Raw genomic sequence first — 13324 nt, forward strand, 5'->3', positions numbered from 1 at the left:
CCAATGTAGTAGGAATGTGTCCTTTGAATTCGTTCATACACAGGCGCAGTAGAAAACTGGATTTCCCTGAGCCAGCATCTCCTGCAAGAACAAGTCTATAGAGTGGTCCATCTTCCGAGGATTTGTTCTCTACAGCGCTCGTGTTCTGAAAGTAAAAATAATTGATAAGTGCACAAATCTATTAACATAGACTAAGTAAGAACAGAACTCAAAAACTCCAATCACCGTTGAATTGCTATTTTAAAAAAAAAATTTAGAGTACCCAATTCATTTTTTCCAATTAAGGGGCAATTTAGCATGGCCAATCCACCTAGCCTGCACATCTTTGGGTTGTGGGGGCAAAAGCCACGCAAGCACGGGGAGAAAGTGCAAACTCCAAATGGACAGTGACCCACAGCCGGGATCCAACCTGGGACCTCGACGCCGTGAGGCATCAGGGCTAACTTTGCCACCGTCCTGCCCCCAATTGCTATTTTTTTTTTAAAAAGCTAAAATTGTAATGAGGTTAAAAGGTTAAAGATTAGGTCAGGCATCCAGCAGGGCGACCTACTGGGCCGTCAAAGCTACTTTCTCCAATTCATCTGGGTGCCCTAAAGCAAATCAGCGAAGATATGGATGTGCCACAGATTGCGTGTTATGTGTGTTGGGATACAGGTTCATAGTGGCTGAAGATATGTTCAGAGCATTTTACCGCAAACCTATATGGTATCATACATCAGGGGCGGAATTCTCCGCTGGGTCCAAAAATCGCGGAGGCCGTCGTGAACTCGCCGAGGTTCACGACGGCCTCAGGGCCCGCTCCCCGCACCTAATTCATCCCCACCCGGGGGGCTAGGAGCGGGCCCCCGTCGTTCCCGGCCGCGACTATGTCGCGCCGGAAATTACGCCCGAACGGCGCATCTCTGATTTCATCCGCGCGTGCGCGGGTTGCCAGTTCCAACCCACGCATGCGCAGATGAGATCAGCGCGCAGACGGCACGAACCCACACATGCGCGGAGCCGTCTTTCTCCACCGTCGCCCGGCAAGACGTGGCGGCTTGATCCTGCCGGGCGGCGGAGGGGAACGAGTGCGTCCGTTTTGGACGCAGGCCTGATGATCGGTGGGCACCGATCGCGGGCCTGTCCCCTCCGGAGCACAGTCGCGGTGCTCCCGTCCAAATCGGGCCCCTGGATGCCCAAAATTAGCATCTGCCGCCCGTTTCACAAATGCAGCGACCAGGTGTGGTTGCTGCCGTGGTGAAACAGGCGTGAAGGGCCGGCCGCTCGGCCCATCGGGCTCAGAGAATCGCCGTTCGCCGTGAAAAACGGCGAGCGGCGATTTCTCCGAGCGGGGGGGAAGAGAATCGCTGGGGGCGCCAGGGGGGCGTAAAAAGTGTCAGGAGGCCCTCCCACAATTCTCCCACGCCATGTGGGGAGCGGAGAATTCCACCCCATGTGTGTGCATCAACTCCATTTTGTACAATGCTTTTAACATCATAAGCGTGTTCCAAGGATTCAGACTGAATTTAAACACAGTTGTATGAAGAGATTAAGAGATGTGACCAAAAGCTTAAACAAAGAATTACTTTTTGGAGTGGCCGTTTTGATGTGTGAACAATAATGTTCCCTTTAAACTATGTGGATGCGAGGCAAGCCAAATGTTATTGCACGGACTGCACACAAGCCACAGACATTAAAGTACTTGTGGAGTAGAAGGGGAGACACAAAGGGGAGGGGCACAATCTTAGGGAAGTGCCCCGATGCACACAAGGCAGCCCCCTCAGAGGCAATCCCTTTCCTGCTCTTTCACCAACTTCCACCTGCCCACCACAGCAGTGTAGGGGGATTGAAGTCCTCCAATTTCCGCTTATTTGGCAGATAAGGGCCTCAATAGGCCCAAGGGTGGGCAGCAAACCACTGTATTGCAGGGACCAGATCAGGGGTCTGACCATCTGACCAATTTTACCTCACACCCCCATCTAAAACATACCGCTTGGCAGGGGTGGGGGTGTAAAACTCCCAAGGTAACATTCCCCATTTCTGTGCTACCTTGCCCCCGATACATAGTGGATATGAATTCTATGGACATTAATAAGCATAACATTGCAAGATAGTCGCGAGATTGATGTTACCAGCAGATGGTTTTAATCTACTCACCATTTAAGGTCAAAAACCTTGGGGGTCTAATGTTACAGTCCTCTGGCAAGAGTTTACAGGAACTACAGAATTTTGCAAGTAAAACAGGGGTCTGTTGGAAGGTGAGGTGGAAGCAATTCAACCCTTTGAACCTCTTCTACCATTCAGTCAGATTGGGGTAGATCTGCACCTCAGCTCCACAACCCTCTATACCCTTTTCTATCAAAAGTGTAGATCACAGGCTTAGATCTCAATTAACCCAGCATCAACAGCCTTTTGGGGAAGTCTGTAATATAGCCCATCCTGATAATGCTGACTCTTGAAAAGAACTATCCAATTAGTCCCATTTCCCCTGCTTTAAAGTGTCTATATCTAACTCTGGAGGCGATCTAACGAACCATACTAAAGCAGAGTGCCGTTCTAGGTGGGATTAGCAGGGTCTTAAGCACCGGGAATGACCCTGTGACCCTGCTATCTAACGGCACCCTGTCTTGTTTTCATGCCCCAGCGGGGACCGCCCCGCGCCTTCGCCTTCTTTCCCCCCCCCCCCCCCCCCACCGGCCACCGGCCAGGCTGCACTTAGCCATATTTCCTGTACTCAGGAGCTCCAACGAGTGGAGCTCCTCAAGAGCAGGAAGGGATTGGAAAGCCATTTTTAAATGGCACCCCAATTTTACGACCACCCAATGCAACCCCTGGACCCTCTCAATGCCCAACCCACCTGTTGGGTGTGTGCTCAGACCCCCTGCACCCCACCACATACGGACAGTACAACCCCGGACCCAATCCCACGGCACGGGTACAATGCCAGCATGCACTACCAGTCTGACAGTATCCCTGCCAATCTGGCATGAGTGGCACTGCAAGGGTGCCAGGCGCCTAGGTGGCACCAGCAGTTCCAGATAGCCAACCTGGCCAGAAGCCAACCACCCGGGGACCTCTGATCACCTGGGTGACCCCCCCCCCCCCCCCCAAGAGTATGAGTGCAACAGTGAAAAGTTTACAAAGAGCCTTAAATGTGGCAGAACAGAAACACTACACCTAAATGCGCTCTTATGTGTTACGAGTAGGACAGCTGACTGGAAAGGAGATGAATACGTTGTACATTCAATTCTGGAGATGGGATACTGGAAACCAAAACGAAATACAAAAGGGAAACTCTGTATACCTAATTTCAATCCAAGACACTACAGGCTAGATTTCACAATTTAGCATTCCTTGTGTAAAGCTTCACACAAAGACTATGGGGGTGATTCTCCCAAATGGAGCCCAAGTGTTCGCGCTGTCGTGAACGCTGTCGCATTTCACGACAGCGTGAAACTGGCACGGGGACGACCGATTCTGGCCCCCACAGAGGGCCAGCATGGCGCTGGAGCGGTTCACGCCGCTCCAGCCTCTCTTCCTGGCGCCAAATGGGCGACACACCAACCCGCGAAAGTGCAGTTGGGCTGCGCCAACCTGCGCATGCGTGGGGATTTTTCAGCGCGCCGGCCCCGACTCAACATGGCGTCAGTATTCAGGGGCCGGCCACGCAGGAAAGTTGGCCCGGGGGGAGGGACGAGACTGGCCCGCCGATTGGTGGGCCCCGATCATGGGCCAGACCCCATTGGAGGCCCCCCCCACCCTGGGGACGGAGCCCCCATCCCCCCAGCAGGCCACCCCCCCCCTCCTCCCGACCGTTCGCGCAGAGTTCCCGCCGGCAGCGACCAGGTGTGAACGACACCGGCGGGACTCGGTCGTACCGCTCGGCCACTCGGCCCATCCAAGCCGGAGAATCAGCGGCCCCGCCAATTCCAGCGGCCCGCAGCCGAAACCGCGCCAACTGGGCCGGCGCAAATGGTGCCGATTCTCCGCACCTCAGAGAATCGCGAGCCGGCGTCAGGGCGACGTGGCGCGGTTGCGGCGATTCTCCAGCCCGGTGCAGGGCTCGGAGAATCGCCCCCTATATTACCTTCACTGCTCCACCATGCTGCAAGACTGCAATGAAGCCACTGTGAAAATCCCCTCATCACCACACTCTGGCACCTGCTCAGGTACACTGAGGGAGAATTCAGAATGTCCAATTCACCTATCAAGCACGCCTTTCAGGACTAGTGGGAGGAAACCGGAGCAAACCCACAAAGACACAGGGAGAACATGCAGACTCCGTGCAGACTCCACACAGACAGTGATCCAAGCCAGGAATCGAACCAGAGATCCTGGCGCTGTGAAGCAACAGTGCTAAAATGCTAAATTGCCCCTTAATTCGAAAAAATGAATTGGGTACTCTAAAAAACGTTTTAAATAAATAAATAAATTAAAAAATAAAAATAAAAAGAGAAACACTTTTCTCTCACGGAATTGGCATTTAAGGTGGATAACTGGCACCACAATCGGTGAAATGGGCTGAGGCTTCTTACAGACAGTTTATCACCATCGAGCACAAAATGCAACCCACCGCCCTTTCCCCCAACAAATCCATTCACTGGTAGTAATGCTTTCAATTATATGCCATTTTTCATTGTGAAGTTTTATTCCCGCTTTTTGACAATTCACAATTTTCCTGATTAAAGAAATCTCAAGTCACACAGTGACAGCCATTTCTAGTGTTCTACACAGGATGTCACCCAGGAACGATTCTTGGACAAAGTAAGAAATCGTCCACATTCAACACAGCAGGACCAAAAGAAACAGCTTGCACTACGGCACCTGTTTTTTGCTAAATAAATAAATACTCAGTGGTTTGGATCTCCTTACGGGAGTTGGAGTGAAATTTCCCCAGATTTCGTTTGCCACCCGACTGCCTTGAAATTTAAAATAAAAAAATCAAGTGTTCCTGCCTGTGTTTGGGAAGGTATACAAACTAGGAGCAGGAGTAGGCCATCCAGCCCTTCGAGCCTGCTCTGCCATTCAATATAATCATGGCTGATCCTCCCTCTCAATGCCATAAAAATCTTTTAAATGATCCATCTCTTTCTTGAATACATTCAGTGACTTGGCCTCTGCAGTCTTCTGTGGTAGAAAATTCCATAGGTTCACTATCCAAGAAACGTTTCTTCATTTCAGTCCTAAATGGTCTACCCCGTATCCTGAGACTGGACGGGATTCTCCGTTGTGAGTCCACTTCGCTACCGCTGCCAGCAAGGGCTGAAAATTTGGCACTCAGCCCAATCTCCCATTCACTGCAATGGGAACGAAGAATCCCGCCGACATGAAGGAACGGAGAATCAAAGTCACCAGGGAAAACCATCCTCCCTGCATCAGTCTGTCCAGCCCTGTTAGAATTTTATATGTTTCAATCAGGCCTCGTCACATCCTTTACAGGCCCAGTCGAACCACTTTCTCCTCCGCGGTCAGTCCCACCAGCCCCAGTATCAGCCTAGTGAAGCTCCACTACACTCATCTTATGGCAAGTATATCCTTTCTTAAGTAGGGAAACAAAAACTGCACGAGGTATCGGAATTCTGTAGAATGGGTTGGATGGAAGATCATTTCCTGTTGGGCCATTATTTGGATATTACCTTTGTCGAGAATGCTGGCAGACGTCTCCTGGAAGATGCTGTGGAACTGCAGCGGCTGACAGGCCGTGATGGCCTCCAGCTCCCGTACACTCCTTCCGTTTCGGATCTCAGCTCTGGCATCTAATAGAAACACAGGCCAATAAATTCCCTGCTGTTCTCAAATTCAATGCCATACCAAGTGGACAGTTATTATTATACACATGGAAAGGTTTCTCACATATCATATTTTTTCCCCCCCCGACAGGTATAACATTAATCGAACTGTTTTCCATGACAGTTCTTTGTCCCCTTCAACAAAGAACTCCTCATTGCTGTTCTGAATTACACGTTCAGTAAAAATCTACATTTACAATATCATCTTTAAGGTTACAAAAATCGCAAGCTACTCAAAAGAGATATCAAACAAACTTTGACACCAACAAGATATGACACTAACAAGATACTAAGCTTGGTGACCAAAATGGGAATCTTAAATGGGGGCGGAAAAGAGAGAGAGAGAGAGAGAGAGAGAGAAAGAGAGAGAGAGAGAAGACTTCTGAGGGTTGTGGAGCTGGAAGAGGTTAAAGAGAGAGGGAGGGAGGGTTGAAGCCATGTTGTTCACCTGCTGAGCAGGTATCCGGTAAAGACAGAATCTGAAGCCAGTCTGTCTTCAACATTGGTTTGAAACCACAGAATATTTTGCCCTTCTCCCCGCATGGTTGGAACCGTTTCTTTTTTAAATCTATCAATTACTGGTATGTTTGTACTATTCAATTGCAAACAAAGCATTAAATTAGATGGTGTTTATCTCAAGAACAAACCAGATCATGGATTGTTAAATTGGATGGCAATGAAAGCGCTCAGAAGAATAGATTGTCCCAGAAAACAAACTTTGAATAACAAGTTCAACTCGTTACTCTTGGTGGGTGATTGACAGGTGACACGACCACTCCGAGCACGCAGGCAGGCTCCGAGCAACCAATCAGAACTGGATATTCACCTTGGGGGTGGGATGCTGCCCGTCAGGCGTAGCTGTTTTCTATGTGTCCTAATCTTTCCCCAAATTAGTATCAACTGCTTTTAATCATTCACGGGAGCATGCACTCATTGTCACAGTATTTGCAAAGTTAACAATGAAGGATTTGAACTCAAGTGGCGGGATTCTCCGTTTCTGAGACTAAGTGTTGATGCCAATGCAGAATTTGTGGACTTTCACGACAGAAAAACTGCTGCCGATCCTGAATCGATTCAACGACTGTGGAGGGGCTAGCACCGACGCCACGTGGAATACAATCATCAATAGATTCTGCACGATGACCCAAGCCAGGAATCGAACCCGGGTCCCTGCCGCTGTGAGGCAACAGTGCTCACTGTGCCGGCCCTAATGCATGGGTAAGGGTTTCAGCAGCAGGAGGCAGATGGAGGACAATGCTGAAATGAAAGTTGGCCGATTGATGATCGAGGGGGCAGTGATGCTCAGTTCGGATCAAATAGAAGACCCAGGTTGTTAAAACTTTGGTTTAGTCTTAGCCAGTGGCAAGGCAGAACGAAAAGGAACGGCATTAGAGGCAGGGATCGAAAACTATAATAGTTTTGATCTTCCCAATATTTCATACCTAAATGTATAATTACATTCAAAGTAAAACGCCAAACAATACACCTTTGTTTAAAATTGCAGGTTTTGGTTACCTAAAATTCTGCTTCACCCTATGTTCGGTTTACCTGGAAACTGAACAATAAAAGAGCAATTGCTCATTATACGAGATCCCAAAAATGCAAATTGATCACAAACCTGAACTATAGTTGGTAGAACACCTTACGTGGCAACCAAGAGCAAGTCTACATGGTTGCTATTCTATTATTGATTTTAATATTTGTGGTTGCTAGGTCTTGATCTCAGTCGTGTGTTACATAGTTTTACAGAAAGGGGAATGTGGAATAACAAGTTTAATTGCAAAGCAGTTAGTGAGGAGAAAAATGTAGAAGCAGGCAACTGATGATATAAAGGCATAGATTGATATTTAATTCAAGTCAAGGTCACCCAGTCTGGTTGGTTCGGAGAGATTTGATAAGAAAGTGTTAGTATTTTTTGACAGAATCACAATTCTAAAAATAAAATAACAGATCTAGATCCCAAAAAATGAGATTAACCGACACCTAGCAACAATCTCCTCCTCATACTTAAAATGTGCCAAGATGTTGGGGCATCAGATCGGTGCAGCTTGTTGAAACTCTGATTTTGTTTTTCATTGATTCATGGGATCTGGGCTTCGCTGGCTGGGCCAGCATTTATTTATTGCCCATCCCGGAGGGCATTTGAGAATCAGCCACATGACAGAAACATTTGAACAGATTTTATATAAAGCCTTTGGGTGCATGTTGGAGTGTTCTTTACTGGGGTATGGCATCTTAAGACATATCCAGTTTGCTAGACTTTTTCCTGCTTCCTCCCGCTGATTTTACTTTTGAAATTGCTTAGTTGCTGTAAGCGAAAGCTAAAAATAAAAACAACACATCAAGAGACCTTGCTGGACAGAGTGTTATCTCCTTAAAGAGATTTACAGATTGAAAAATAAACAGACTGAGGAGGATAATAAATTAAAGGGAACTAATTCAATGTCGAACCAGATGCAGAGAAATAAGGAGAAAAAGAAAGATTGGATTAAGAAATAGAAAAGAAGAGGCAATAATGAAAGTAGGAAAAATCCCCATCGACAATTCACTATAAGAAGGAATGACTCCACGCTTTTAATTGCTCACTTTCTGGGCCAGAGAGGTTGGCTGGGAGTTACTAACCAACATTGTGAACAAGGGGCTTCTGCTGTCAACTAACTATCTGTGATGATTACATTGGACAATTAATGTGGAAATCCAACAAACCCATGAAACTCACAGGGAGGTGAAGTGTGAGATTACACTTTCGTGAAGGTAATGATGGGAATGACAAAAAGTCTCCAGCAACTCTGGCTGACTCTAACGTTAATAACAATGTGTACAATGTGCACGTGACTATTTGTTCAACAAATTCAGGCATAATGGACGGGATTCTCTCAGCCTGGGGCCGGGCCGGAGAATAGCCGCGACGGCACGAATCACGCCACGGCGCCCCGACGCAGAGCGGAGAATCAGTGCCATTGGCACCAGCGTGGTCAGCGTGGTGCCGGTCGGGGGCCACTCTACACAGCCCCTCCCACCGATTCTCGGCCAGGTATGGGCTGAGCTGCCGTAGCAAAAAGCCCAAGTGCCGCCGGCACCATTCTAACCTACTCTCAGCCGGTTGGACTTCCGCGTGGAAGGGTCTGGGGGCAGCCTGTGGGGTGTGGGGAGGGTTCGACCCTGAGGGGGGGGGGCCTCCGTTGTGGCCTAGCCCGTGGTCGGAGCTCACTGATCGGTGGGCCGGCCTCTCAGGCTGGGGGCCTCCTTTCTTCTGCGCTGACCCCTTTAGCCCTACGCCATTTGGCATCGGGGCCGGCGCGGAAAAGGGAGCCACTGCGCGTTGGCGCCGGTGCCACTGCGCATGCGCGGACCCCACGGCGCCCAGTTGACGCAGGATCAGCAGCGGGAGCGGCGTGGGCCACTCCAGTGCCGTGTTGGCCCCCTGTAGGGGCCAGAATTTCTGATCCTGAGGCAATGTTCCGACGGCGTCAACACTTAGCGTCAGGATCACAGAATTCCGCCCAATATTTCTCTTGACGACAAGTCAGTTTATTCTTCAATTATTTATTTGTTTGGAAATAAAGCAGAAATCTGGCAGCTTTGTTTTAATTATGAGGCCCAGTTCTACCAAATGTAGCTGGGACCAATTTGTAAACCCAATATTTACAGCAACACATGTAATAGATGCCCTGGGAAATGTTCTGGTCTCCATAGTATTATAAAGAAACAGAAGTACTGAAAATCATTCAAAAGGTTGATTCCAGAACCGAGAGGTTAGGTCCATTAGGAAAGAACGTTGAGGCTGGGAACCCATTCTTTAGAAAGTAAAAGGCTGAATGATGACCTGTTAGAGGTCTTTACTTGATTTGTTTTGATAAGTAAATATGAAGATGTTCCCACTTGTGCGGGGACCAGAACTAGGGGCATAAACATACGCTAGGGAATTCAGAACGAGCTTCTTTACGCAAAAGAGAGTGGTTAGAAGATGTAACTCACTACCACATGTGGTGAATAGCACAGATGCATTCAAGTGGGAAGCTGGACACACAAAGGAGAGAGGAATAGAAGGATATTCTGATGGGATGAGATGATGTGTGGAGCATGAACAGGGGCACAGACCATTTAGGCGAAAGAGCTCGTTCCTGTTCTGTATATTTTCTGTAACTTAAAGTTGTACTACATTAAAGACACAATATAGCTCCAAATCGTTCTGGTTTGAACCGCTTATTTCGGAACTCGTATGAAATGAAATGCCCTCCCCTTGGAAAATCAGGATTAATTGGTATCAATTATTTTGTAGCAGTTGGTTAACATTTTATGGGAGGTATTGGAAGTGACAGACCGTGAAAGCTATGTGGAATTTGCGAGAATGCTAGATGTAACAACACAGGAAAAGAAGAAAATTGCTGCACTCAAAACATCTCCAAGTTGGTCACCCATAACCAAAAGTATAATAATCCAATAGCTAGCTCCCTTAACTGATCCCTGTTAGAAGGCCATTGCCACTTATACTAAATTTCCTTCCTCCATAACATATTATTCAATTATGAAGACCCCATTAGCTGAGTGAATTGAAAACTCATCACAAGTCTTTGGGCAGGTCATCATGACACAGCGATGACATGTAGCATGCTTACAGTGATTCAAGAGCAAGTGATCGAAACAGAAACTAAAATTATTTTTTTTTAATCCCCCATGGAATTTATGTGTGAAAATGAAAGGCAAAGATTCAATTGGAGAATGTCCAAGGCTCACAATCTGGGCTCAAGTGATAATTGTAAATTAAACATTCACTCTCACAACAGTTATCATTTGGAAACAACCAGGTTATAAAGCCCCGTCATAGTCACTCCAGAGTGCCCATTACACTCCTGAAATCATTTCTAAACAGGTCAGCTCACCTCAGCATCTGATGCCACATTCGAATAACTGTAGTGCATCGTTTCATGGGAAACGTCGCTTCCTTCACTGTCGTAATCATCCGAGGAATAATCCACCATGTCTTGAGATGTGGACACCCCGCTGTCCAGGTATCGGTCCGCCCAGTTTGCCACTTCAGAGATTCTCTGCCTGGATTTATTATTTAAAGATTATAGGCTCTTTGTTACCATTTGAGAAATTCAAACAATATACAGCACAGACGACAGGCCTTTTGGTTCAATTAACCTTTTTAATACTCAATCCAAATCTCCTCCCATTTAATCTACCTCAACCTTTCAGCACATCTTGTTGACCCTTTTTCTCTCACTTACTCATCTAGTTTCCATTAAAAAGGCATCCAGTTGTCTCAACCACTCCCTGTGTTACTGAGTTCCACAGTCAAATCACACCGAGTAAACAAATTTCTCCCTCCCTCAACCGTTGCCTTTATTGGATCTCTTCGCATCGGTCCTGTCCAACTAATCCATTAATTTGTAGACCTTAATCATGTCACCTCCCAAGTCTTCTCATTTTTCTCAAGACAAAAGCTTTATTGAATCTTTTCCTCGAGCTGTAATTTCTCAGTTTTAGTGCCATCATTGTAAATCTTTTTCTCCAATGTTTCCTATAATTGAGACCATAACTTTGCACAATACTGTAATAGTTTGATATACGTCATTATTTTAGATTTTTACATGCCTAGAAATAAAGCCGGTGCTTTGCAAGCATTTTTAATTGTATCTGAAGAATGACTATGCATACAGATTGCATTGGTTACAGCAATTCCAGTATCACAGGCAACAGGCTAGAAAGGTCAGTTCTCTGAACAAGATAATAAATCAGAAAATGGTCCTTTTGTTCATAGGGCCAGTTCAGAGTCCAGCAGAGTCCAAACAGAGGGACTGAAGCCTCGCCGGTGGTTGGAAGCAAATGAGCTTGTATGCTTTCAAACTAGTTTCTATTATATGCAAGAGTACAGGAATGCAACAATTTATAGTCCTGCAACCTCATTCCTGGTCCAATGGTTTACAGTTGTCCAACTAGGCCCCCTGAGACTACACCACCCCTCTTCCTCTACCCACTGAACTCACTCGCGCCCTCAATATTTTGTTAATGCCCACCCATTACCTCCACATACAAAAAGGTATTACTTTTGAGAATTTGCAGCAATCTTTTGTTAATGTATGGTACTCACTTGGCCTCGGAGGAGAGGTGAACAGTGGGTTTGCCAGCTGATTCTGCACCCATGGATCTGCCCCATTTTCAGGGCTGGCCAACCTACAATGCCTGTCCAGCATTCCTTTATTACCATTCCCAGAGTGACCCGAACGTCTACTGCTTTCCACCTTCTTAACTATTTGCAAATAGGTTGGGTTTTTTTTTTGCAATTTCCTTTCGTTGACTTTCTGGTATAACATGTAACAGAAGCCAGCATCTATATTAAGGAGTTCACTGTTCTTTCAACCTGCCTTTCAGGTGACTGAGATACTTCTCAAAACTATATTCTGTCACGCACTTTTCAAAGAGGCTTGCTTATGTTTCAGTTTGGAAGGATAAGCCCCAGGTCATTAACCCAGCTCTTTCTAATGAAAATGAAAAATGAAAATCGCTTATTGTCACGAGTAGGCTTCAATTAAGTTACTGTGAGAAGCCCCTAGTCACCATATTCCGGCGCCTGTCCGGGGAGGCTGGTACAGGAATCGAACCGTGCTGCTGGCCTGCTTGGTCTGCTTGAAAAGCCAGCAATTTAGCCCAGTGAGCTAAACCAGCCCCTAATGAAGTTGACAGTGCTACTGTGGATGGTGCAATAATTCCAATGCTCTTATTTAAATAATGCTGACGTCTGTTGCCATACCTGTTGTAGCCAGATATTCCATTTTGTACTTCTGATTTCACTCCTCTCTCTGGAACCAATCCATTTAAGGTAGACTGTAATCATAAGATATGCTTCAGAAAATATTCCTTCCTGAAATGTCAGTCATCCAGCACTACAGTTTCCAAAATTTGGACAATAATGCAATAGTTATTCTTTACGCCCAGCACTTTAGATGGGTTGCACCAACTATTAGGCCAGAGTTTTATGCTCCCCTCCCCCCACTGGCAGGTTTTGGAGAGAGGGAGGTTTTGGGGGGTGGGAAACAAAAGAGCGTGAAATTGCATGGACTTATGGACTGGATTTCCTCTGGTTCCTGTCTGCCCCAACTTGGCAGTCATTTTATGCTGGGGCAGGTAGGGCCTCCAGTTCTCATGACTTGGGCTCCGGCAGCTCCATGCAGTGCCTCATCTGGCCACTGTAGCACTGTTGCTGGAGGGACAGGAGAGCTGCTGGCCAAAATGGCAGCAGGACTGTCAAGAGTCTACTTGGATAGCACAGAGTTCCTACCGTCCTAAAAATTTGGGCCCTAGTTTAGAGAGGTGATATAAACATCCTTGTTAATCAAGAATCTCTCTGCCTTAAAGTTTTCCAAGACTGCTTCTACTCCTTTTGAGGAAGAGTGTTTCAAAGACTCACGACCCTCAGAATGTTTTTTTCTCATCTGTCTTAAATGGACGATCCCTTATTTTTAAGCAATGACCGCTAATTATAGATCTTCACAAGAGGAAACATCCTCTCCACAACCATCCTGTCAAGGCTCTAGAGGCCAAGTCACTGA

The 13324-nt window shown here is 46.8% G+C and overlaps 1 protein-coding gene across 2 annotated transcripts in view; it reads right to left on the bottom strand.

The window, feature by feature from the left end:
* Nucleotides 1-13324, bottom strand: part of zgc:162879 (ras and EF-hand domain-containing protein) — a 116002-nt gene that overhangs the window by 13093 nt on the left and 89585 nt on the right. For both annotated transcript variants that reach the window (XM_038813825.1, XM_038813826.1), the window contains exons 9-12: nt 12526-12599; nt 10652-10820; nt 5616-5735; nt 1-145 (exon numbers count right to left, since the gene is read on the bottom strand). In XM_038813825.1, the coding sequence (XP_038669753.1) occupies nt 1-145; nt 5616-5735; nt 10652-10820; nt 12526-12599 (508 nt within the window). The remainder of the gene's footprint in view (nt 146-5615; nt 5736-10651; nt 10821-12525; nt 12600-13324) is intronic.

This window comes from Scyliorhinus canicula, chromosome 12, assembly GCF_902713615.1.
Source record: "Scyliorhinus canicula chromosome 12, sScyCan1.1, whole genome shotgun sequence".
Classification (NCBI taxonomy): domain Eukaryota; kingdom Metazoa; phylum Chordata; class Chondrichthyes; order Carcharhiniformes; family Scyliorhinidae; genus Scyliorhinus; species Scyliorhinus canicula.